Here is a 26,329-nt window from a genome sequence, read left to right as displayed (position 1 = left end):
GTGTAAAATGGAGATATGATCCTCCCACCCCTGCCCATCTCATTGATGTCTTTAGAAAGCTGGAACCAGGCACTGATTACAGACCTTTGTTGCCATAAAGAGACAACAAAATGTGGTTAAGGAAGAAGAAAGAACCTTAACTATGAATTCTTTTCCTCTGATGGCTAATTTTTTTCCTCTTATACCTTTCCAAAAAGATGGCAAAGTGACATCCACTCACAGGGTATTTAATTGCAACTTTCAGAAGAATGAAACAGTAATACCTCACCGGATTCTCAGTCACGATTCAAAATGTTTGGAAAAGCAGAAGATGAAGTGTACTGTCAGCAGAGGGGGAAGAAATTGGAATTTCAAGTAATCCTCGAGGTCTACTGATTGCATTCTGTAACAAAGACGATATACCAGCCTGTGATTTTAGTCTCTGATTTCCATTCAGCTGGGGTCCTTTCATACCAAACAGGGTTTCTCTCTGGGTAGCCACAGTACTGGTGGTCTAAAGAATAGCAAAGAGCATTTTGTTCTTTTATAACATGGTGATGTCAGAGGCAAGGAATTTGATCCTGATTTCTACCTACAGCAATCCAAAGGCAGGTTAAAGACCTCATCCGAAGCCTCTTCCTAAACCCCCAAGAAAGGATATGTACACATCTACATCACTATGTGTGTATGAAGGTTTATTCATAAAGGGACGCAGAGATAGTCATGTGAATAACAGAAGTTGATGACCTAGCCATTAGGTAAGAATTTACCTGGCGAGTTTAATTTTTACACAGAATTACTAAACATAAGCAGTCAGAATTCCCAGTATATTTCAGTCAGCTTTTTAAAATTTTGTGGAATTAGTTACTGAAGTTTGGTAGAATAAACTCAAAGTCAGAATATGCATTGCTCACATAAGTCACATAACTGAAGTCCAGGAGCCAGGCAGGGTTAGGAATTGCTCAGCTGTGGAACAATGCTGAGGACCCTCGTTCTTCTGTCCAGCTGTCATCTGAGTCAGGTCGCCCAGAAGCAGGCATCCACCTTGGTTCTAAGGAAGGCTGAGAAAAACAACTAGAACTACGCATTCCCTTGTTCACATCGACCCAGGGATGTAGGAGGAGGCAGGGGTGCTAAGAATAAGTGGCAAATAAACCTGGTGTCCTATAAACCCATTAAAAAAAAAAAAAGATGTGTTCTTTTCTTCTATGGTATTTTGTGAGAAATACGGGTCTTAAGGATAAGCAAAACCTTTAGAAATCCTTTGGGCAGCCCTCCAAAACAACATAAGTACATCACTCCAGATAGATTTTAAAACATTTCATTTTCTGAGGATGAATTTCATAATCACCTTTTAAAAAGAGAAATCAATGATACAAATTCCTTTACCAGGACTTTGATTTTCCAAAAGGAAAGGACGTTCCTTTAAAACACCGGGTCCCCCAGGACCCTTGGGTAGCATTTAACAAGGCACCATTGCATCAATGATACCATTAGGAATTTTTAGACTGAGAACTTTTGTACACAGCCTACATACAGAGCTTTTCCCACTTCCATTATCCCTTCCTTATTTGTAAACATGCCTGTTACCTCTTCTAGGTGGCAAGCTCATGCAGGGGCAGAGACCATGTTTTTGCTCATGTTCATCTCTCTCTCCCCCACAGTGCTTTCACGTTGCAGGTCTCCAAAAATTAATTATTGAACATAAAATATGTATTTCAGATTGAGACTAGTGAATTCAAAGTACTCTGATATAAGCAATATAATACTTTCTATATGAAGACATGATACTCCCTCACTGTTAGCTGATTTTTCCAAGGAGTGTCTGTGAATTTGAACTCATGCCCTCTGAGTCTCTGAGGGCATGGTAGCATTAGCCTGGATTTTACAAAGTGCTACATCTTTTGTGGTCTCAAAAGTCACCCACGAGCTGAGTGACTTTAAGAAAAGCTTTTGACCTTGCTGGACCTTACATAAGCTATTAAATGGGATTAATTCTGCTTGACCAACTTCCCTCATCAATTTGTTGGGAGAATCAAATGAGATCTCAGATATGAAAGTGCTCTGAAGGCGTGGCATGAATGAGATGGCCTCAATATTATTATTGAAATGGGTTAGGGGCCCAGAATATGAGAGGTCCCTGTCACCCTATAGTTTTCAATAATAAATCACCCTGATGGCAGACCCACAATCTCAAAAGCACTGAAAAAGAGCACTTAGACTTGAGCTGGCCTGAAGATCCAAAGTGTGCCAGGGCTAGCTATAAGAGGGCATGGGTCATCCACACTCAGGCTGACCTGAGTGCAGTGGTGTGTCCTGGGCCTCTGGCCATTGGATTTCAGAACCAAAGGATCAGAATCTGTTCCCTCTTAACAGCCATACGTCATTGCCAGGTAGCCTTTAGCTGCTGCCAACGATGCCTCATGTGATCTTTTGTTTATATCATTTCTAGAGATTTCTGGGGAGGACTGGGAGCCTATATGTTTTGGTAATGGGCCTATTCATTGGAGCATGGAAACCAATAACTCTTTATGATCAATAGAAATCCTCACCTCCTTTAAGTCTATTCAAAAGTCATTTTTATCATAAGCTTTCTGCAGAGTTTTTCATTCTGGTAAAAATCTACTCTGGAAGCTTAAGCTGATCCCTTTTACTGTCAGAGAAGGCTTCTTAGGATATTCTCCATATATTTTAGTGAATTATTGTTTCTTACATTGGTTGACTATTGTAATATTTGACAAAGCCAGAAGGAAAAGAAAGATTCTCATTCACAAAGTTACATGTTAAAGTCTGGAATGAAATTTTTCAGGATGATTGGAGCAAATAACTCAACCTTCAGTGAGTGCGCGTTATGGTGATAAATCTTGCCAAGAGCTTGGCAATCTCTGCTGCTTCTCACACATTCTGAAACATGGTTTGGGAATATTTCTATCCAAGAGCTTTTGCCATAAAGTCAAAATAGTTCAGCTGCCCACTAAGTAGAGTCTTAACAAAAAGATATTCATTATTCATTACTCACTTTTTTCCAGTGCTGCCCTCCAGGAATCTCTTTCACACATAGGTACTTGTGGGCCTGATCTTCTAAGAAGAAAGTTTTGGAAGAAAAGAGAGAGAGAGAAGGGAGGGATGGAGACAGGAGAGAAGAATTGTCCTGGCAGTGTTAGGCCGTGATCCATAAAATGAACAGAGAGGGCATATCTGTTAAATACAGACATGACTCTGGCCTATGTGAATGTAACACATAGTAGGGAGTCCTGTTTGGTCATCATAATAACACTCTGAGAATAAAAATTCAAGATTCTAGAGTGTCATCTGTAAAAACGGCTGCATTATATTTTCACCCAGCAGAGAAACTGAGTACTTATGGAAGGTCTTTAATTTCAAACGACTTTTCAATATTTTTGCCTGGGCAAAATGACTATTTCTAGAGTTTACAGATGCACAACTTGAGTTATACATTTTTAATTGACTCCTGGGGCAGTGTGACTCTCATTTATCTTCCATGATTTAACACATTTAATCTATTTTGCTTTTGACGTGGGCAGAAAGTTCACCAGCCACTGTTTTTACATTAGTTAGGCTTGGTGGTGAGGGCTGCCTCTGGGGCATGATGATGAGAATGTTCTTGCCAAGCCCTCTGCCTCCAATGTTGAAAAAGTAAAAAGTGAAGAATCATTTTAAATGGAATTTAAATAGATGAGTGTTGACTGGGAGCAGAGTGCAAGTTTCAGGCTTTTATTTTTTCTGATTATTCTTTCAGGTGATTATTCATTGTCTTAAGTTATTGGATTTCTGAGTCTATTTGATTTCAGGGTCAAAAGATAATTTGGCATTTTTTTCTCCCCTTATCTCTAGGAGAAGGGTTTTAAGAAAAAAAATAAAACACAAAACATGTAAATGCTTAAAAAGGAAACTCAGCTTTTTTATTTTGTACCAGTCATCCAAATATTCAAGAATTTATAAACAAAAGGGGTACCAGAGCATCCATGTCCTTGTTTTTTTAAATTCCTTGCTAAATTGTTAACAGTTCCAGGTTTTTCATCTAATGGGCAGGATCTATATTTTATATTTGTGATAATACATTTCCTTTTCTGGATACAGTATGGAATTATTCCATTGCTAATGTTTGTCATATCTGAGTTTTCGTGTCTTTGGCAGTTTACTTTTCCCTACAATTGCTTTCATTCATCCTGTTGTAGGTCCTGAGAATGGAAAGAAAGTTCCTGCCCTCAGAGAACTCACTAATAGTTCTCAGGGGGTTTGATAGGAATGAGCATAAATTCTGAGGAGGAATCTAGGTTAGATCTGAGACTGAGTGGATGTGTTTACATTCTCCTGGAAGGCAAGAACTGGATGAATATAAATACATATCTGATAAATGTGCTGAATATGGATGCATCATAAATGCTTCCTAAATATTTCATATTGACCATTATGTTCATCCTCAAGTTTGCCTTTCTGAATCCATGTAAGTCTATTGAATTGATCTTTATTTAAAACTTACATATACTCCCTTTTGTCTTGTGAAAGTAATTAAGATACTTTAAGTATCCAAGATGACCCATCTTTCTCTTTTAGTAGCTGTATCCTAAGACATGTTTCCCCAGGGATTTTAATTTTATTATGTGCAAAGAACAAACCTTACCTGTTGTGTGATTAATACAAGAGTACACAGGATTTTTAATAGCTCTGTTAATGGGATAATGAATAATGTTTGTTTCTAACCAACAGGATATCTACCTAATTTACCCTAATTTATTAGCAATCTAAGATCCTTACTATGACTCAAAATTAAAATAACATGCTGTTAGAAGCACGAAAACAAAGCAGGATAAATAATCCCTTCACCAATTCAGAGCTGGATTCCTGATGCCTCTTGTGAAAACCTCAGGAAACTGATGTTAGGTTAGCATTTGTTGCGTATCAGGACATCGTGCCTGGTGCTGCCTATATAGTGATTGATGTGGCATTGTCTTCACCCCCAGGGAGCTTAAAGCTAGTTCAAGGCAAGGGTGTTAAAGAGGACAGACATAATAATTAGGTATGTAATCAGTGAGATGTTAGTATATGAATAAAGACAAGTGAAGCATAAAAAGGAAGGATTCTGAACGTGGTGGTGTCTGAGAAGCTGTCATAAAGTAACAGACATTTGCATCTGGCATTAGAGGATTTTATAAGAACTATAAGAATAAGGGAGTAAAGAAGATTCTATGCAGTAAGAAACCCCATCAAAGGTGAAAGGGCATTGAAGTACATGTCCCATGTTGGAAGAATAAGTGAGCTTTCCTAGAGAAGGTAGCCCAACTTGCCTGCCACCGCATACCCAATGTCTAAAACCCTGCACACTATACAGCACTGGTATATGTGTGTTGAATTAAGTGACCTGATTGTGATTAGGACTTCGGGTATAGACTGGATAGAAACTAGAGGCTGAGAGAAGCCCAGTGAACAGGCTTATCAATACTAAAAAATCTTGCAGGTTAATACTGAAGGGTGTGGGCTTTGTCTTGTAATTTAGCACTTCTGGGATCCTGAACCCTCTCTTTTAAGGCAGACATGTTGCAGGGTTGATGTTCTCCATGACACAATTCACAAGATTTACTTTAGGCAACCACTGAAGTCCTCTCAGCAGGGGATTGCCATCATCTGAATTTCATATTAGAAGATTCTCTGGTCTTGTGAAGAATAGACTGAGATAAGACAAGACCAGAGGCAGGGATCCAGGTTGAAGATCCGTACAACAGTGGGGGCAGGAGATAATGAGAGCTTGACCCCAAGAAGAGAGAAGAAAGAACTGAGAGCTACAACTGACACTTCAGAGGTAGACTTTTCGGGGCTGCCATTAGAATTATACAGGTTGTGCCCTGCTCAGGGACACCTGGCTGGGGAGGTCACAGAGCAGTGGATCGGGCTCACAATCTTTGTAACCAAGCTGCACATCCTGGCACAGAGCTGCCTCCATCCTGAGGAAGGCCACCTATTTCTGATTCACAACTAACAGTGTCGTTAATGACTGATGAGATGTGGGAGGAAAACCAGAGAATTGTTCAAGAAAATTCGTTTGTTGTTTTGATGATTGTAGGGCTAAAGATACCTTAATTTTTTTGAAACTTATTTTGATTCTTATAAAATCATAGTACCCGGAGTAGGAATGATATATGTGCAACTCTGCTTGCCCTGAACAGTCTCTGCCAAAAGCCACAGTTTTATCTCTGATTATTACAGAGAGATTTTTACCAAGACCTTGAACCAAGGGTTACAAGCTCAAAAGACTGCAGAGCACACTCTGGCATCATAAATGACTGAGCTATAGCAGGCAAAGTGTTTACATATGAAGCTTACAGGAATGTACATCACTTACAAAAAGAAATATATTCTCTTCCATTTGTCTTTGAAAATGCAAACTTCTCCAGCTATCTTTTATAACCATTTTTGATAAGAATATGGATGGCAAGAAGTATTTCTCCATTCCAAGAAAAACTTTTGCACAATATTGTTGATGAATGACAACTGACATGGCTGAGGCATCATGAACACAATAGACAGGGGTGGGCCAGTCCTTCTTATTCTTCAGGAGAAGTTGGGAATTTGAATTTTTATATGAAACCCTTCTAGTTATAAATGTTGGCAGAAATTTTTATACTACACTGCATGGGCATAGGAAAAGCCTATCTCTGGGCCACCAATTTTTTCATGAAGTCTACCTTAGTCTGTCTGTGCTATCATCCATACCCCTGGGCCTAATTTTTTTCAGTTGAAAGATTTCAAATTCATATTTTTAGGTAGATAAGGTGCTATATGACCTGCTGAGTTGCCATACAAACCCATGTTGAATTACCAATGGAGCTAAAGGCACGAGAGTCTGCCGGGATAAAAGTGACAGAAAGTGTGAGGTCCAGTGCTGGGAAATGAGGGGAGGCTACCAATATCCACCTCATGTTGTAATTCATACCTGGTGGATTCTATTTCACAGAGAGGGGAATATGGAATAGTATATGGACTGAGGCCTTGATGTCAGGGGAATTATGAAATAGTACAGAGGGATTTAGTCCTAGGGCTCATATGATGTCATATCTTAGTTCGTAGCAGAACTTTCTTAATGGCCCACATGTGAGCACATAGATTGGACCCATCTGTTTGAAAGGGGGAGCTAGCACATGTGTGGTAATCACCATCATTCTAAAGAAACTTTGAGGAGGTGTTTAGTTCCTGCTGATCGGGAAGATTAGAATCAAGCCAGTTTTATGAATAGAAAATGATGAGCAGATGAGCCTGGAAGGAAATGGAAATGTGATGAGATTAGTAGCTGATGTGTACCTCTCTGCAGGGAAAAAAGCTCTAAGAGATGTCAGGCTGGGAAATACTTTATTTCCTGAAGTGCAAAGAAGAGATTTGGACAAAGCTATAATCTTAGCAGCCACTGCCAAAGTGGTCAAGGATCCTTCTTCAAAAGCTGCCACTTAGAAACTGCTAAGTAGAAACATGGAATGAAAAAGTACCTTCATTGTCCTGAGATGCAAGCTTCTCACATGCCTCCAACCAGCAGATATTTATTGAGGACCAACTATGTGCTAATGTGGGCTAGCACCTACAGTGGCTCACAGGCTTGAGGGAATCCACACCCTGCAGAAGACAGACCGTGAGTGCTCACAAGGGGTCCCTGGGTGGATCGTGAGCATATTTTTATCTTAGGGCTCCCCAGTAATGTACCATCTTTGGGCAAAGATCCCAAAAACAAAAGGCATGATTCAGTGGCCCAAAGACATAGGCTCCTTGGTTCCATGGATCACAGCACCCCTCTGGTTTGTGCTTTTAATGTTTCAGGACAAATGAATTTTCTGGAAGATAGTTTAAATCTTTTTTTTTTTAATTTATTTATTTATGATAGTCACAGAGAGAGAGAGAGGCAGAGACACAGGCAGAGGGAGAAGCAGGCTCCATGCACCGGGAGCCCGACGTGGGACTCGATCCCGGGTCTCCAGGATCGCGCCCTGGGCCAAAGGCAGGCGACAAACCGCTGCGCCACCCAGGGATCCCTCTGGAAGATAGTTTAAAGGGAACTCTCATTAGATTAATATCATATGTTCCCCAAAGATTGCTAATTCTGACACTTAGTGAATAGATTTTCTTGTTTCCATGCCTTTGTGAATGGCCTTCCTTATATGGAAGGGAGTACTTCCCATTCTCTTCAGAAGGCTGCCCCATGCCTCCTAGATTCACCTCTTCCCAAAACGTTACCTATGTGCATGTCTTTCCTATGTCCTTCCTTTCTTTTCTTACCTACCTCACTCTGTACTTCCTTTTATCTCCTTTCCTGTTTCCTTCTCTCTTCCTTCTTCCCTTGTTTCCTTTCATTCCCCATTACCTCCTTTTTCTTATTTCAAATGAAGACTTTTCCCATCTAAAACAAACCATATCACGAAGGTATTCAACCCAGTAAGTATATACTTCCTAAAACATTGAACTACCTTACTGAAAGCTGGGAAGAGCAGGGACATGAATCTTCCACAGTCCAGAGAATATGTCCCTAGACTGTACCTAAGAGACAGTAGGACTGGATGGGCAAGGCATGATGGAAAGTGACTGGAACACCTACCCATCCCCAAGTTATTTCTTAATGCCAACTGATAGGTCAAATCAGAGAAATCACGTGTAGTAAAACCAAGAGCAGGTGGTTTAAAGCTTGCTTTTTATTTCTTTCCTCCATGGGGGCAATATGGGTGATAGTACAGGTTAATTTTAGCTCAGTGCTTTTACGTTTCAGAAGGTTTTATCTTGTTCCTCTTTTGAGACCTACCCTTTAATTTAGTGTTTGTACATAGTTTTCTCTCCAGAAATGGCAGGAAGCACTTGTCTTCCCAATGGTACAGTCCAAGCCCACAAGCAGACAGATCTGAATTCCAGCCCCCATGTTAATATCAGCCCCTGAGTATACTTTGAGAAGGTCATTTCTCCATTTCTCCACTTGTGAAGAGGAAATAAAATTGTTTTCAACTTCTTTGCTATCTTGAGAGGATTCGGTTTTTAATGTTTCTGAAACATTTGAGGATAAAAAGTAAACATAACATCTACTCTAAACACATTTATTCATTTTTAAAAGTGTTTAGCATTCTGAAAAATACTGAAATTAAAACCTCCGCAGTATTGAAATCACACAGCTGAGAAGTCATGAACACTAGGCATCATTTGAAGCTCAAAAGGCAGCTTGGAGCTTTGGAGCCAATGTCTTGGAAAGATTAAGATTATTGCCAGTAATATGATGTTGGTCTGAGAAGCTCATCTGTCTAGACCTGTTTCATCATCTGTAAAGCAGATGGAATGAACATGAATGATGTCTAAATTCCCACTTACTTGTGAGTTAGCTCAATACCTAGTGACTCTGTGCTTTCCTGAGTATAAGGGTAAAGAAATGGAGTTTTTCTTTACTTTGAAGTTCTTCAGGGCATATGAGAATGTCATAGGGATAAGAAAATACTCAAGAGTGGGTCCCCTTCATCTGTTTGCCTACCTGTGTGGTGACCAAGAATAAAGACATAAATGATAAGAGCATCGCTATCCACAACTGGGCTCATGAGGAAAGAGTGAGAATAGATAGACATCTTCACTGGAATGAATTGTCAACAGCCACAGCATCTAAAATCCGACAAGTAGAGAGTGTATCCTTTGGATCCAGTGACCTTCTGAGGCATATTGCTTTAGAATGTAATCAGAGCCAAGAGAAGGGTAACATTATTAGTAATTTATTACAGGGCTTCACAACCTTTGCCCCATTATGGTACACACAGAAGATGATAATATTTATACAGTACTTTTAGTTAAAGAGAAAAGCTAACCCCAACCAGAGATGACCAGCCCTGGGGGTCCAGCTATATGAGGTCACACTCATCTACACAAGAGTTCAGAGGTTCAGTATCACAGGATATCTGAAACTTACTTGTCACTTGTGGTTGGAAGTTCTGCCTTAGTTTAAATGGCTTTATCTTTAAATTTCTTCCTTGCACAAATCTATTAGCTGGTTCCTGAGACTTTTTGATTATGAGATGGAGGAGAGAAAAAAGATATCTCTTTTGAGTGTCTTCTGCCTTAGAAGAGTATCAGGTGCAAAAAATAGCTCCTAGAAATCGGGAGACTCAGAGTAAGGACACAGAGTTCTTGGGAAGAAGAAGGGGCATTGCCAGGATAGGGAGAAAATATGTGGCAGCCATGTGTGAATGCAAAGATACGTGGTATTTAGAGTGCGATCAGCCTCGACAGTGGCATATGGATTGGTAGTAAAAGCTCTCCATCTCAGAAGTGCTGAGGCCATGTCCCACCTGCAGTGTAAAGAGTAAACTGTTGATGCCTTGCTGGGATGTGCAGAGGCCAGTGGAAGGATACGTTCAAATGATGTTCAGAGGAAGGAGAATGTGGTCACACCCACTAGTTGGGGCAAGCGCTTAGGTGACAGGCAGCAGAGGGTGGTGGTTGGGGGCACAGACTCTGGACCAGGTCGAACCCACTTTACTTCACCTTTCCTTGCCTGTTTCTAACCTGTAGTATGGGGATAATCACCCTGTCTTCCCTCCCCCAGGACTGATGTGAGGACAAATGGGTTAGTATCTGTTAAGTACTTGGAAGAGTGCCTGCACGGAGTAATCACTGAGCACCTGATAAACAAGAGATAACAAGGAAGCTGAAGCTCCTGCCTCCTGCCTCTCAGCTCCCTTATCAGAGAGAAGTGGGGAGCAGATTTTGAGCGGGAACTGATGATATAGAAGTGTAAGGAAATAGCAGGAGAAGATATAGCTGCGCTAAAGAAGTTTGGGTCTCAAGATAGAGAGCTGAAAGAAGTCACAGCTGCCACCCAAGACCTGGTGGCAGTTTTTAAGCAACTGAGAACAGGAAAGGTGCAAAAGAGTAGAGATCATCAAAGATGGTCCCAATTTTCAAAGGACGGGAAAAGCTTGATTCTAGAAACACCGCTCCAAGCTTGATGATGATCCAGAGCCACGTTTGGGGAGGGAGTTTTGAACAGATGGTTAACAGATGCTTCTACATAGGCTGTGCAGGGTGGGGAAAAGAGCATGAGCTGTGACGCCAAATTGACTTGGGTGCGAACCTGTGTTTTGTCACTTACTGGCTGAGTGGCCTTGCAAAAATTTCTTGCTTAACTTAAGAGCCCCACTGCCTCTCTCTAGCTGTAGAATAGAAGTGACAATGTCTACCAGGTTCCTGTGAAAAATAGTGACAACGTAAATCACCACGCAAAGGACCGAGCAAAGCAGTTGTGCTGTAAGTGATAACATTGTAACAAACGAGGAACCAGAACATAGGTTTACAGCACAGGTCGGCAAATTTTTTATGCAGAGAACCAAGTAGTAAGTATTTTAGGCTTTGTGACCCATACAGTCTCTGCCTCTACCATTGGACTGTGTCTTTAGAGCAGGAAAGCAGCTCTAGGTAATATATTAATGTGTGGGCATGGCTGCATCCCAATAAAACTTTACAAAAGCCAGTGGCCAGGTTTGTCTCATGGGTTAGTTTGCCCATCCCTGGTTTAGAACCAACCTGACAGGATTACAACAAGCTCTTCCATTTATGAGCACTGTGACCTAGGACAAGTTCTTAAATGTAATTTCTTTATCAAAGTGGTGTCATAATAGTACCTATCTCATGCGATTGTTTGAACAATTAAAGGAAATAAAGGAAAGAATTGAAGCAGCAAGAGGTGTGCCTCTCACAGTGAGTCATTGATGTGGGGTAAGCTGGTGATACCTGTTACCTGGCATTGTTATGATTAATCCACTAGCTTAGAATAGGTAGCCAATAAGATAAAATGTAATGGGAACAAGTATAAAATCCTGCTCTTCAGTCCCCAAAAAGAAACCACACACTTTATTGTTTTTCATAGGAAAAAGGCTGAAATGATTTAGTTCATTCATTCACAGAGCTGTGTGGCAGGGCTACCACCCCAACTGCGCATGAGCACAGACTGAATAGAGTGAGATTGTCTTGAACAGTGGATGGAGGTAGTTTGCACAGGGGCCTAAGTAAGTCTGATACGCTGTTGTTTTATTGTTTTGTCCTAGCCATTGTATTTTAAGAAGGAAGCTGATATATAAAAGAAAACATCAGGGATCCCTGGGTGGCGCAGTGGTTTGGCGCCTGCCTTTGGCCCAGGGCGCGATCCTGGAGACCCGGGATCGAGTCCCACGTCGGGCTCTCGGTGCATGGAGCCTGCTTCTCCCTCTGCCTATGTCTCTGCCTCTCTCTCTCTGTGACTATCATAAATAAATAAAAATTAAAAAAAAAAAAAAGAAAACATCATGAAAGAGGCAACCAGTATTATGAATGGCAATCTGTTATATGTAATTAATGAATGACCTGAGAGATGATTATATGAATTAGTTTTTCAATCTGGAATGAGGATTCTGAAATAGCCGGAGGATTTTATGAGTATAGCAGTTTTAAAATATGACCCACCAAATTACTTAACCCTCCTTTCAGCTAGCGGTGAGGTTCATGAGCCCTCTGCTTAAATCTGGGACTCTGGGACTGTGGGCCAACAGAATGTGGATCAAGTGATGCTGTGCCAATTTCTGGGCCCAGGCCTTAAGAAGCTGGCACTTCCCACTTTGTGTCCTTTAGTCTGCTTGCTCTTAGAACCTAGCCACCATGCTGCAAGGCTCAGTCCCAACTGTCAACCAATAGACATGTCCAGTGACTGCAGACCCAGCTACCTGGGACTGCAAATTGTATGAGAGATCCAAATAAGAACTTCTACCCTAAAACCAGGAGAGATAATAAAAGCATTATGGGTTATTTAAGCCACTTAGTTTTGGTCACACAGCAGTAGTTAACTGGCACAATGTGCAAGAGGAATTTGACTTTTTCTCTATAGTCACAAAAAGTAAAACCAGGCTATGGGAAGTGGACAGGCAGTCTGGGCTAATGACAGGCAGGAAGATTCAGGTTCAGTATTAAAAAGAGTTTTGAAAAAATCGAACCCCTCAAACAGAAAATGGGCTGTTTCCTAAGGCAGTGAGTGTGTCTTATTGAAAGTATCTAAACTGAGGCCAGATGACTGCAGGTCCAGAATATCACAGAAGATTTGGGGTGGCGGGGGTGGGGGAGAAGGGAGGGTGAATTTAGTATGAATCCAGTTTTTTTGTTGGTTAGTTGGTTGGTTTATCTCCCAATTTGCCTTGAAAAGACTTTTGTAACTACAAGGCACTGGATGAATATTTCATTTATTTAACAAACATTTGTTGAATGCTTACTGCATCTGCAGTGGTAGGTGCCAGGAATACATCTGTGAACAAAATAGATGAAAACCAATGCTTTATGGAGCTTATATTCTAATGGGAAGACACGCAATAAATAAGATTATGAGTTAAATATATGTCTGATAATGATACAAATGTCAAGGATAAATATAAAGTATAGGAAGGGGGATATGTAATCCCTGAAGAGAGGTTTACAACGCTAAGTGTAATGGCCTGGAAATTGCCATTTATGATGAGTTAATGGTTAAGGAGCATGCCAGATTGAACTCTCCATTTTAGAAATATTTAATATATTTTCAGATATTCTTAATAATCACTGTGTATAGGACACAAGGTCTCCACACTCAGGCAGCCTCCATGCTTATATTCTACTCCAGGGAGAGAGACCCCAAATGTAAATACATCAGGAAATTGCAGTGAGTGAGAAGCACGGCCTCTACCAGCTGCCATAACTCCAGAATTCTCAGTGTCCATCATTTTTTTCTTAAAAATGTTTTGCATCTTACAGGAATAGACTTACAAACATTTTCTTCTTTCTGTTTCCATCTTTATAATCCACTGGGTTATGTAGATTTCCTCTGGTTCTGTCTGATAGTCACAGACCCCAAAGGCACCACAGAAAAATGAAATGGGCTATACTGTACTCTCAGTGGCACTGCTCTAGTTGTGGTTCCTTTTGTTTGGTGCTGGCCTTAAGCACCTAAAGAAATTAATCTTTCGGGCCTTTGATTAATTGCCAAACCACTGATTATTGATCATTGATGAAAACAGAAAATCCAGGTTAGGATAGCTCGGTATTCGCTTGTCACACTGTGGCACAGCAAGAAGGAATAGTTTCTACACAACATCTAATTCATCGTTAATGAAAAATGATGCAGAGGAGGAGATAGTGGGGATTTATCTCAGTCAGTTTTGCTTCGATCTCCAGGGCTGCTTCTCCTTTTCCATAGAGACTAATTCCAGCTGATGGGTTGAGGCCTAAGGCAACATGAAGTATGAAGTCTAAAAATCTGATAGAATCATTAATGATTGATATTCCAGATACAAACATAGCTGGACACATGAGTGGGTCTAGAGAAATAAAAATGGAAATTGAGATTTGGAGGTCAGAAATGACGTAGTTCAGTTCAGCAAGCATTTATTGAGAGTACACTAGGTTCCAGCAAAGCAAAAAGTCAAGGTCCCCACTTCTTAGTAGCTCACAGTGTATTGAAAGGGCCAAATGCATGAATTGATCACTTCAGTAGATTGTAGCAGTTTTGAAAGTGGCTAGAAAATCAAAATGAGTAATCGTGGGATTGATAGTGTTCTCTGTGATGTAAGGTGGGTAAGAACCCCGTAGTGCAGGGTTAAAATTGTACTAGCTCTGCCAACCCCCATGAATAGATTCATAAAGGAAGAAGCACTTGGGGATTGTATGTTATCAGTCTCTTAATTTCTCACAGATGAAGAAACAGAGATTTTCAGGGTCTGAACATTCTCTCCATTTGTTATCATAGGGAACAGTTTTGGGTAAATTAATTCTTGATTTCATTTAACAACATTTATTTGACACTTAGGGCTGTACCAGGTACCAGAACACAATAATGAGTAAGAGACAATCCCTGCTCCAGGGTTGTCCTGGAAGGAGTGAGTGGAGACTAACAACCACACAGACACTTAAAAACACAGATAATTCATGTTCTGTAGTTATGCACACAGTGGAATGGGAACATGGTGAGGGTGCCTTCATCTATCAGCAGGAGGCAGGAATGACTTTGCAGAAGGAGTCTAGAGGGAGTCTGGAAGCTTCTATGAGTCAGGTGTATTCTCAAGAGAAGATCTTCCTTGGAGACAACAGCTGTATGGTGGAATGGAGGTATAAGAACGTGACATACTCAGAACCTCCCAGGCTCCCAGTGTAACGGGGCGGAAAGGCTGGAAAGGGGTGGATAACACACAGTGATAAAGAAGTCTGGCCAGATTCTTGTCCTCAAGGATCCCCAGAAGGGTGTTATACAAGGTCAGTGCCATGATCAGATTTTTAAGGAAGAAAGAACACTTTACAACACAGATGAAGGCCAGAAGCAGGGAGACCAGGGGCTGCTATAGCAACAAACAAGATGCAGAGGAGGCCTGTCCTGGGCCAGTGTGACAGAGAAGGTGCACGTGCTGGTCCCCAGATTTGGTCAGATGTGGATAGTTAGAGCAGAGACTCTAGGTGGATGCCAAGGGTTCTGGGACTGACCAGTGTGTGAGTAGGTGGGGATGTCTTTCATAGAGAATCAAAATAGGAGAAGGGGGAGTTTTGAAGGTAAGGATTTCAGTCTGTGTCATGAGAGGTCCAGAGAATAGATTTCTGGTAAATAGTTGAAGGTACTGGTTTGGTATAGAGAATGAGGCTTGGGCAGAAGAGTACACATTGGGAAATGAGCAGCTGTAGGTGGTGCTGGAAGCCACGGAAAAGACAGAGGAGTCACAGGCCATAAGGCAGGAAAAGCAGTGTGGGGCTCTTGTAAAAAAGGGCATCGAATGGTCAATGCAGGTTTTATAAGGTAAGGCTGCTTTGGTTAAGGAGGTTGCCTAAGTAAGAACTGAATTAGAGTCTAATTCATTAAATAAGCATTTGTGGAGCATATTCTATCTGCATGGCTTGACGCGGGAGAGAGAGCAGTGAACAAACCAGGCAAAGTCTGTTTTTGCCCTTCCAAGCTTATCAGCTTAGATGAAGAATCACATATTTAGTTAATCTCCACAAGAGTAAGTGCTGCAAAAGAAAAGTATAGGGTAATTTAAAGTATGTGCTTCAGGAGGGGTATGATGCAGAGGCTGGCACTCGGTCTGTGGGGTTAGAGCAGCATCCCCGAATAAATGACATTTCAGTTGGACTTAAAGGGTGAGTAGGCAAGACCCAAGTGAAGGGATCGGGAAGGCACTCCAGGGAGAGAGGGTGGGATGTGCAAAAGCTCTAGATGGCAGAGTTTTTGCTTGAGGACCTGAGGATGCCCGTGGGGCCTGAGAAAGAGAGACGGCTGGGTGCTTGGGGTAAGGTAAGGCCATGGGGGACCCAGCTCCCCATAGCACACCTGGAGGCTACGGCATGAGGCTGTGCAGCTGCCACCTCTCCCTGCCTGTAAGCAGAACACCTGGAGGAACTGGTGTGTAAATCCAGCTCTACTCCAAAAGAAAGCATTTTGACAGCAGCAGGATCCTCTAGTGAATGGTGAACCTCAGGCAAGAGAGTTTCTCCTTTCTTTGGCATCCACTTGGCCCAGAAGGAGCCCCAGAGCCCCATCTCAGAGCCCACCACAGGGCATTTATTGAGAAGTGATGAGGAGGTGATGTTCACAGTGAAGACAGTGAGAGTTGTCTGGATTCAGAAAGAGGCTGTTCAAGGAGAAAAGAGAGGCAGGGAAATGGAGCAGCCAAGAAATCAATGTGTTTTGGTCAACACAACTCACCTGGGAGTATAACATTTTACTTCGGCAGCAACAGCAGAACGTGCCTCTTTAGAGCTCAGCATGTCCGGGAAAATCTCAAGAGTCAAAATCCAGGCCTGGTACATACTGGTTCCGACGTGTTTCTTTTGTGAAATGTAACAAACCAATTGGGAGAATAACTTTAGAAGGAAACTTGATTGATTTCTCAAAGAAAGCAAGAACTCCTATGAAAATTTATCTTAAGTCTATTAAAGCCATTCTCCTAGGCAGCTTTTAAGAGAAACTAAGCTACATTGCAGTTCCATTTTGCAAAAAGCCTTTAATTTGTTGTCCTACATTTTTGGCCTTTGTTTCCATGATGCCTGTCTGGTTGCTTTATTAGGTGAAAAACTGGATGACCAGGTGCTGTAATTCACTGTTGTTTTTTTTCCCATTGATGCCGAGTAAGTCTTTATGTTCCTTCTAGCCTCCAAACACATATTTTGTAGTAATAAGCTGTCTTATTCCAGGTAATGATTTAAAGATGAAATATAGGTTCTTCCAGATTTGTGGTCACACAGAAAATTAAAATTGCCAAAAACTTAATAATACCTGGCTTTAGCACTTAGTAACAAGGGGACCTCTGAGCCTCTGTTTACTCAACTCTAAGATGGGAACAAATAAACCTCCAAATACTAAAGAGAGTGTTTTGGAAAATGAATGATACAATGGATGGAAGAGTTGTAAACTGTGTCACCATCTGTGTGTACAAGTATTACTATGATAGTAATTATTATCACTATGACCAAGAAGATTATGCACACTAAGCCTCAAAGACTTTGTGTCTGCCATGCAAATTCTTTAGAGACTTCTTCTTCATTTCTGTCCTCTCCCTCAGTTTTCCCAGACACTCATAAGAATAGCACCTCAGACACGCAGGAAGAAGTGTCCAGCCCCCCCGCCCCTGTACAGTGGCAGTGTAAAACTCACAAATTTTACACAAAAATGGAAAAGAAAATGAATACTGAAAGAATTTAGATGGTGACATCATTGTCCAAGAATTAGAAGATATACCCATTGGTTAACATTTAATAATGATTATATTGGGGATTTTTTTGGTGTGTCTGCTGAGGGGCACATTTAACATCCACTAAGTTTATATAATCTGGTACTTTTGTAAAGTCAGTCCTCTTTTCTCCCGTTCTCCACTCCACAGCACGACGAGAGCTCTGCCTCCTTCCTACCCTTTCAGCAATGGTTTCCATTACTGGGTGTAAGGCATTCCCTGCTCTTACAGATGAACTATGAAAAGTCATGCACTGACCAAGTACTACAGGATAAGAGAAGTTGAGATGCCCTAGGGCACAGAACAGGCCTTTGGTTGGGCAGGCAGAGGGAGGAGTGGCAAGGAAAGTTTTTCTACATTCTGATTGGAAAATCCTTTCTCTTTCCAACTAGGTGACTGTGACGGATGGCGGCTCCTCTCCCAAACAATCCACCATTTGGGTGGTGGTTCAGGTTTTGGATGAAAATGACAATAAGCCCCAGTTCCCTGAGAAGGTTTACCAGATCAAGCTGCCAGAACGTGACCGAAAAAAGAGAGGAGAACCCATTTATAGGGCTTTTGCGTTTGACAGAGATGAAGGCCCCAATGCAGAAATCTCCTACAGTATCGTGGATGGAAATGATGATGGAAAGTTTTTTATTGACCCTAAAACTGGCATGGTTTCTTCCAGAAAGCAGTTTACAGCAGGGAGTTATGACATCCTAACGGTAAGATTTTCCTGAACCTCAATAACATTCATGGTCGGGGGAGTTATATTCTTACTCATGTATATTTGTTTGAGTAATAAATCTTTAGACTAACAGGTGCAGCCACACAGCTGTGGAAGGCTACTTTCTGTTTCAGTGACATTTTTAAATAATAATACCATTTCCCTTGGTTGTGTCCTATCAGCAAACCTCCTTTGTTCCCAGGACACAGCCTGCTTCATCACATACTCAGCCACACTTCCTGCAGCCTTAAATCATTTCAAGGTGCTCAGCATAGGTGGAAACTGAGGGTAGGAGATTACCAGAGTGATATATTACACCCACCACTCAACATATCACTCACTGTGTCCCCAAGACTTCCCAAAGAAAACAACTCTTGTAACTGTTGACAGTAGGATAGGACATGAATTTAGCTGTGAAAATTGTGAGACACAAATCTCAGCTATGATTATTCTGCCTAAGCCGCAAAAGTGGGAAAACTTAAGTAAAAAATACATTTTTCATGGTTAGAAAAATTTTAAAAAACAAAAACAAAAACATGAGCACTATCTCAAACAGAGACTTAAATTCCCACATCTAAAGTGCCAGCCTGCTCCCACCACCCACCCCACCACCACTTTAGAAAAGTAGCACCTATGCAAGAAAGGGGATTGCTCATCCTTACAGGTAATGCGGCACTTTCCTAGGTCCCAACAACTGTCAAGAGTTAGCACCATCTGCTGTCCTTCTCTTAGTTTGCAGCCTTCTCTGCTGTATACAGGCAGTCCTGTATTATTTTCAAGGATAGTCTGAGTCCCTTGATTTGTCTTTTCATTCTTATGGTCTGGACTTGGATTTCTTCCCTACTCAATAACGTATCCAGAACAGTGGGCAAAAAAAAGAAGATAATAAAAAACTGGCCCTATTTCTACCATTAGCAGCTCTGATGTAATACATGCTACTATAGTTATGTGAGACTTGACAATGGGAGTCTTTGAGGACTGGATAGACTATGGTGGATACTGTTGGTGCCCCACCAAGATCCCCTTCACCAGGCTGGTGCAGCTACACCTCAACTGCTGTGAGTATTGGCTAAGGGCTCACAGCTGCCTCCTTCTGGGGAGAATCATCCTTGGCTGAACTTCTTGACTCAGGAGATTCCACACTCCCACCCCACCCAGCCCAACAGCCCATAGCCAATGACACAAAAGTCCAACCCCTTGCTGCCCCCCCCCCCCCCCCCGCCCCATGGCTCCAACCCAGGAGTGCCATTGAGGATTCAGAACTCCCCATGGGGTCAGGTGGAGGAGGTTAAACTTCAGCTGAGACCATACCCTTGTTTACCATCTTTCTCCATTCATCCTGCTTCATTCAGTCCATTTCTCCTGAGAACACTTCCCCCGACCCTCAAAATGTTTTGTACTGAAATTTCTGCCTCAGGCTGTGCACCTAAAAAACCTGACCTAAGGCATGTGTCTTCCAGGGTCTTCCATCTCAGAAATTTGCTGGGGCAAAGTGGTCCTCCATGAACACATAACATTTGGGCGATATGAGTTGTCACTGTTTTTAAAGGCTATAAGGATTAGCCATGCACCTATAAATGTTAATTTTTTAAGATGTGATATTTTGAAATCCTTTTTTTAATACTGATTTTTAAAATTTTTGTCAGTGGTTTTTGCTTGTTGGACTTGAACCATCATTGAAGTCCAGGACAACATAGCAGTCGGTCTGCACAGCTGAATGAGGAGATCCACTTTCTTCACTTCTTTTATAAGACCATAGAGAAGAGTCATTAGTACCCTGCTCCCCATCCCACTGTCTCCAGAAGCCCGTGCTTTCACCAAGAGAGTTCTTTACCCCTTCAGAGTTGGCATAACTGAGGGCTTCCAAGGAGTTAGAGCAAGATCTTTCCCACACCTATCCCATCACCCTCCTGGGATTCTGAGTGAATACAGGGCTTTCCCTGGAGTAAAGCAGAAGGAAGGAGGTCCACAACACGACCACACACATTCTCTCATCATTCTCACTTAAGGATTCACAGCATACTTTATTCCCTGTCAAGCATCACCATGAGATTTATAAGGAATCAAATTAGCTATTCCTACTTCTGTAACTATCAATCATGCCCATAAAACTCTAAAAATGCTAAATGCAACTTTTGGTTTTCACACTTTCCATACCTGTAAAGTTGTGGTGGTTCAGACCACCTTCCAGTGATTGTGATAGGGGACCTCCACGTGACTTAGTTGTCTCCCCCAGTTTCTGAGCACATTCTCCTCAGATTTCCACTCTCCCTTCCCTTTGCTGACACTGTGATGAGGATGGATTCTTGGGCCAACAACGAGTGAGTGACAGACCCAAATTTCCAAAGGGATCTGAGCTCTAAGACTTATTTCTATGTTCTCTCCATGTGTGAGTAGATAAAGGCAGTGGACAACGGGCGCCCACAGAAATCCTCCACGGCCCGCCTCCACATTGAATGGATTAAGAAACCACCCCCTTCACCTATACCGCTGACTTTTGACGAGCCGTTTTATAACTTCACAGTCATGGAAAGCGATAGAGTCACCGAGATTGTGGGGGTGGTATCTGTGCAGCCAGCTAACACCCCTCTGTGGTTTGACATAGTTGGTAAGTTCAAGTCCTCCAGAGCAGTATTGGGCAATGTAATCGCTGACTGGAGTAACTAGCTAAAAAACAAAAACAAAAACAAAAACAAAACAAACAAAAAAAAACAACCCACTAAACGATTAGTGCTAAGATTAAAAGATGTATAGTGCTGGAATGCAAAAGAGCCAGTAAAATGAATAATCGACCTGTGCTTTCGTTCCAACTCTGTAGCTAAAGCTGAACAGAAAGTGCTCTCTGGCTGGATTTTCCATAGTATGTTATTTACTGCAATCTTAATGTCTTTCTGTGTGTCATTTAAATTCTATTGTCACACTTGGCTAATCTCATTTCTAAATGTATTGATGGTACTAGACTTGCTGTCCTTCATTTCTCTCTTTTTCTTCACCTTTTTTCTGCATTCTGTTCTTTTTTTTTTTTTCTGCTCCCGACTGCCCTGCTTCAAGGTGGCAAGCATGCTCGAGAGATGTTCTATATTCTACAGACAGCTTGTGGGCAGAACTGTTCAACAGAAGGTACCCTTAGCGCAAACACATTTGCTAAAATACAGCTATCCAATCTGCCTTTTACGGGTTTTTTTTTTTTAAGCAAATTAAATTACATCTTTCATAACTGCCTGTGACAGGCTGAAGTGCAGCCCACAGATTTCATACATGCCTTTAACAACTATTGCATTACCCGTATCCACTGATTCTTTTGTTTGAGGTCTGATGGGGTTTGGATTTGGGGGAGGGGTTGCTCTGATTAATTTTTTTAAAAATTTGGGGGGGGGGCTTTTGAGGTATATGGGCTTTTGTTGTTTTGTTTTTACCATTTATAGGCTGGGTTATGTAACTGGGCCTTTTCCAATTGAAAAATAAATTAAAATTTATCCCCACACCTCTCTTTTGCAGCAGTAAGTGCCATTCATAGACCAAAAAGCTCCACCAAGAGGGTCCCTGGCTGCTGTCCACAAAAGTAAAGGCAGGAAATGGGACCTAGATATATAGCCAGTGAGAGCTTCCTACAAGAACAGAATAGAGAAAGCAGATGGAAGCATACCGGACAGACCTTGGGAGCCAACCTTTAAATTCCTTGAAAGAAAGCAAGCAAGCATGGCAGGCTGCAAAAGGAGAGGGCAAAACAGCGTTCCTGACCCCTCCCCCAATCCACACACAGGCTGGGAGAGGCGGTGCAGGGCAAATAAGCGCCGAGGACCAGGAAACAAAACAGACTTGTAGCTCCAAAGAGAGGGGGGAGAATGTGCCAGCCCGGGATCTGACACTGGGTTGAGCTGGAGCTGACTTCCCACGGTTCTTTGTGGGAGGCCAGGAATCCAGAGACCTGGTCTGCAGGAATCATTTCCTTCCATAAGTCACTGATGGGCAGGAACCTACCTCTCTTCCTGGGAATGGCTGGTTCTGGAGAAAGCATTTAGAACATTCCACATCTGTTGTAATGAGGCACAGGAGAAGAATGCCCTGTGGCCTCCAATCAAACCTCAGTAGAAGGCCCTCTGAGCTCCCCCAGAATGGGAGTGTTTTCTGCATATTTCATTTTATGGAATGCCGGTAGAATGTCTTTGTTTCACTTAGTGGGCGTTAATCAAACCATCCCTGTACATGACCATCCTCCATTCCGAGCTTTCAACTCCATCTTCGTCTCCACTTAAGCATTTGAAATGGAACCTCTTTGGATCCATGAAAGACATCTTCAAGTCTGTATCTTCTCAATTTTCAGCCCATTAAGTTTTTATCTGATGCAGCTTCTCCTTTCTTAGTGAAACAGAGGGTGGCACGTGTGCATCACCTAGTTGTTTGTCACCTCTAGTGGTTCCTTCACTGCTGCTCCCAGGCAGAGTCCTAGAAAATGTGTCTTAGTTTCCACGTGTGTCCTGGTTCCAGACCTTCAGGGACATGTGCAATAGTGATTTCTTTTAAAAAGCCCTGGGATGCCTGAATAACTCAGTCGGTTAAGCATCCAACTCTTGGTTTCAGCTCAGGTCGTGATCTCTAGCTCGTGGGATCAAGCTCCTCATCAGGCTCTGCACAGAGCACGAGTCTACTTAGGATTCTCTTCTCCCTCTGCCCCTACCCACTCCCTGTGATCTCTGGCACGTGCTCTCTCTCTCTCTCTCTTTCTACCTCTCTCTTTCTCTCTCTGTAATAAATAAATAAATAAGTAAATAAATCTTTTAAAAAATAAATTAGTAAGTAGCTCAGAGAAGAGTGCAGTCAAAACCCAACAGGCAGCAGGGCTCTTGATGTGCTCTCCTGAGCAGTGGGAGAACTTGCTGTCTCTCATCAGCCACCAATTCATCTCCACCCTCCCCTGGCACTCCACTTTGCAAGCTCCTCTACACCCAATAGCACTGCTTCTCTCCCCTGTGTGATCCAGGCATGCCACCTCCTGCCCTGCAGCACATCCCACTACCTTCCCCACCTGCCCCAGGAATCCCTCATTTGTACCCCACTTCAAAAATCCTATAAGCACATCTTTCTCTGACACTCAGTCTGACCAGCAATTTGACCCAGGTATCCAAGTCAGTTTGCAATTCCTCAGCATTTCAGCATATGTGTGTGTATGTGTGTGTGATTGTGTGTAAATAAGCATGCCTGGTAATGCTGCATGTAACCTTACATGCATGTTTTCACATTAGCATTATTAGTGGTATTGTGTATTTTCATTTGTGTTGATCCAATCTCCATTCTTAACCCTTAAGGTCAAGGTCTTAGTCTCATTCCTTCTTCCTGTCCTTGTTTCTGTTGATTGCTTCAGGGTGAGTGGAATAAACAGTGGTGACCAATGGAGATGCTCCAGGCAGCCAAGCATGAACCCTACTAATGCCTCTTGAGACCAACTCAAAGTCAGCATGACCTTCTACTGTATTCCCAGCCATAGCAACCATAACACCTTTGACAAAATGAGAATTAGTGCAAGAGGAGAGGGGAAGTTTACAGATGACAACCCTCCCTGGACGGAATCCCTTTAGGCTGTTCCAAATACACAGACAGGAATCATTATCAAAAACATAGCACCAGTGTTCATGTTTTTCCATCTTCGTGTTTCTAAACACTGCACTCTTCCTAATCCTCTCAGTATTAATGCACCAATGCACAGAGCGGTTCTCTTAATGAAGACCTACAGGGTTGTCCCTCTAGTCTAGATGCTTCCATCACAGAGATTTCACCATAGATCTGGTAACATCTAGCTGAGCTTCTCCTGCAAATTGAACTAACTGGGCCCGATGCCCAAATAGAACATGATTTTATTTCCATCCCCAAATCCAGCCAACAACATCTTGAAACACTGACTCTGTTTCACCGCAGAAGTTAAATCTTTTCCCCAGGTGCTGGGGTTGCTCTCAGGATCAAGATGATCCCCCTTCCATCCAATCCTCCTTTTGAGAATGCTTTCTAATTGAACAGTCATTTTTTTTTTCAGTTTGCTGACAGTCTTTCCCCTTCTCTAAAAACCTATTGTTTTCCTTATCATATTCAGATGTTTCCTTCTCACTTTCAGGATTTCTTGCTTATTTATCCTTGGCCATCCAGACTCTCCTCTCTCTTCCCTTTGGTAACTAAGCATCTTCCTTGGCCAAGCTAACTCAAAGGGAAAAGGCAGGGAACAGCACTTCCCAATGCTTAAGAAACTTGGCAGTATACTGTCGTTGAATGCTGGCATATACCATCGGTATGGTTCTGAAAACGAGATCTCAGGTTTAAGGTTCAGTCTTGCTTGGGTATATACTCTGTGACTCTTCCAAGGGAGTCAGGATTTGGTTCCTTTACAGACCTATGGCTTTTAGACACCCATCCAGACATTCCAGGTTACAGAGCATACAGCATCCTGGACTTAGCACTTACAGTTTACAGATGCCGTAACAAATGAATTCTCATTAAGTAAGCAGAAATAGTGTTTCTGCATGCTTTTTCCCCTGGGAGTATATTCTTCTCATTTCCATATTTCAGATCTACCTGATTCTTATTTAACTGCATTCCTTTTTCTCCTACAGTATAATTCACAAAATCTGTGGCAAACAAGATCTTGTTCCCGAATCTGGACCCCCGTTCCACGGATCTGCCAGTCACTTTCCTGTTCCTCCAAAGGGACCACTGTTAACAATACTATGTAGTGAGACCCTCTTCAGCTTCCAGAAACAGAAGCGCTCCTTGTAACCCAGTGAAGAAAGCTGTAATTAAAAGGAAACATAATAAAGTTCAGCTGTTCTGTGTTTAAACAGCCCAATGCACAGCATGTTCCTTCTCTGTGTTAAAAGGGAAAGAAAATGAAGACAACAAAAATAGCCCATAATCCTTTGTGGCTTTATCACATAACATCACACTTCTCAGGAGACTGTGATTCAACCCAGCAGCTCCTTGATTTACATTCTTTTTAATGTGTGCAATCTGGTTCACAGTTCATTCCCCATATCTTTATCCCAATGGCAAATATTTGTATTGTAAAGACCACCATTATTACACACTTCAAACAATCCCTCGTCACCCACAGTTTGATGGCGGATGCTGCCACCCACTTTTCTAGCTTTTTGCCTGTTACTTAGGGTAAGAAAATGGTTTTCCTGTATATAGTAAGCACTTAAAATATCTTTGTTTGTTTTCCTTGAAAACAATTCTCTGATGGCACAAGCTAGCCCACAGGTCCAGCTCTAGCCAAAATACCTCTCTGTGGTGCAGGTATATAAAGATCACCTTGGCTCATAGTTTGACATAGGTTCCTACAGACTTTGGCTTCAGGGCTGCTTCTGTCACATAAACTTAAACCTGTCCTTGAACCTTGTCCCCAAGTGGAGCCATCCCTTAGAGTTGGATCAAATGGGCAAGGGAAACTCTTTGATAGCAGTAGCAGAGGCCTGTTCTCTGACTACAGATTGAGTCTTTTCTAATCAAGTGGCCATGTTTCTTTGTCAAAAAACTCTTACCTACCCCTCCTGAGAGAAGCCATGTCTGCGTACCATTTCTGACACACCTGTTTATCCATTAGAGTGGCATTTGCTCAAAGACATTCCGTTGACCTCAAATTCTTCATTTCTCCTCTTTTGTACTCTGTTCCTAATTTGATCCCAAAAAATCCTCCCTTTTCTCCATAGCAACAATACAGGCCATAGGAACACATCTGAAGAGGTTTTAAGGAATAATTAAAGGCCTAAACAACACTTTGAATATCAATTGTTTTAAGAAAATGAATTTTAAACCAGATTCTAGAAGGGATTTTCCTTCCTATCACTGTTTCCTGACCTCTACCCAGCATCTCCTGCCTTCCATGTAAATAACCTTTTCAGCCCCATACTGTGCTTGCTTCATTCCA

The 26,329-nt window shown here is 41.9% G+C and overlaps 1 protein-coding gene across 3 annotated transcripts in view; it reads left to right on the top strand.

Annotated features, from left to right (window-relative positions):
* FAT3 (FAT atypical cadherin 3) overlaps positions 1-26,329 on the top strand; it is a 646,715-nt gene that overhangs the window by 501,278 nt on the left and 119,108 nt on the right. For 2 of the 3 annotated variants that reach the window (XM_025419331.3, XM_025419329.3), the window contains exons 5-6: positions 18,101-18,415; positions 20,815-21,025. In XM_025419331.3, the coding sequence (XP_025275116.3) occupies positions 18,101-18,415; positions 20,815-21,025 (526 nt within the window). Of the gene's footprint in view, positions 1-18,100; positions 18,416-20,814; positions 21,026-25,016; positions 25,261-26,329 lie in introns of those variants that run through there. The other variant, XM_035703699.2, reaches the window with a different exon arrangement.

The sequence above is a fragment of the Canis lupus genome, chromosome 21, assembly GCF_003254725.2.
Source record: "Canis lupus dingo isolate Sandy chromosome 21, ASM325472v2, whole genome shotgun sequence".
NCBI classification, from domain to species: domain Eukaryota; kingdom Metazoa; phylum Chordata; class Mammalia; order Carnivora; family Canidae; genus Canis; species Canis lupus.
The sequence above is the reverse complement of the archived record's forward strand: the minus strand, read 5'-3'. Positions and strand labels throughout refer to the sequence as shown.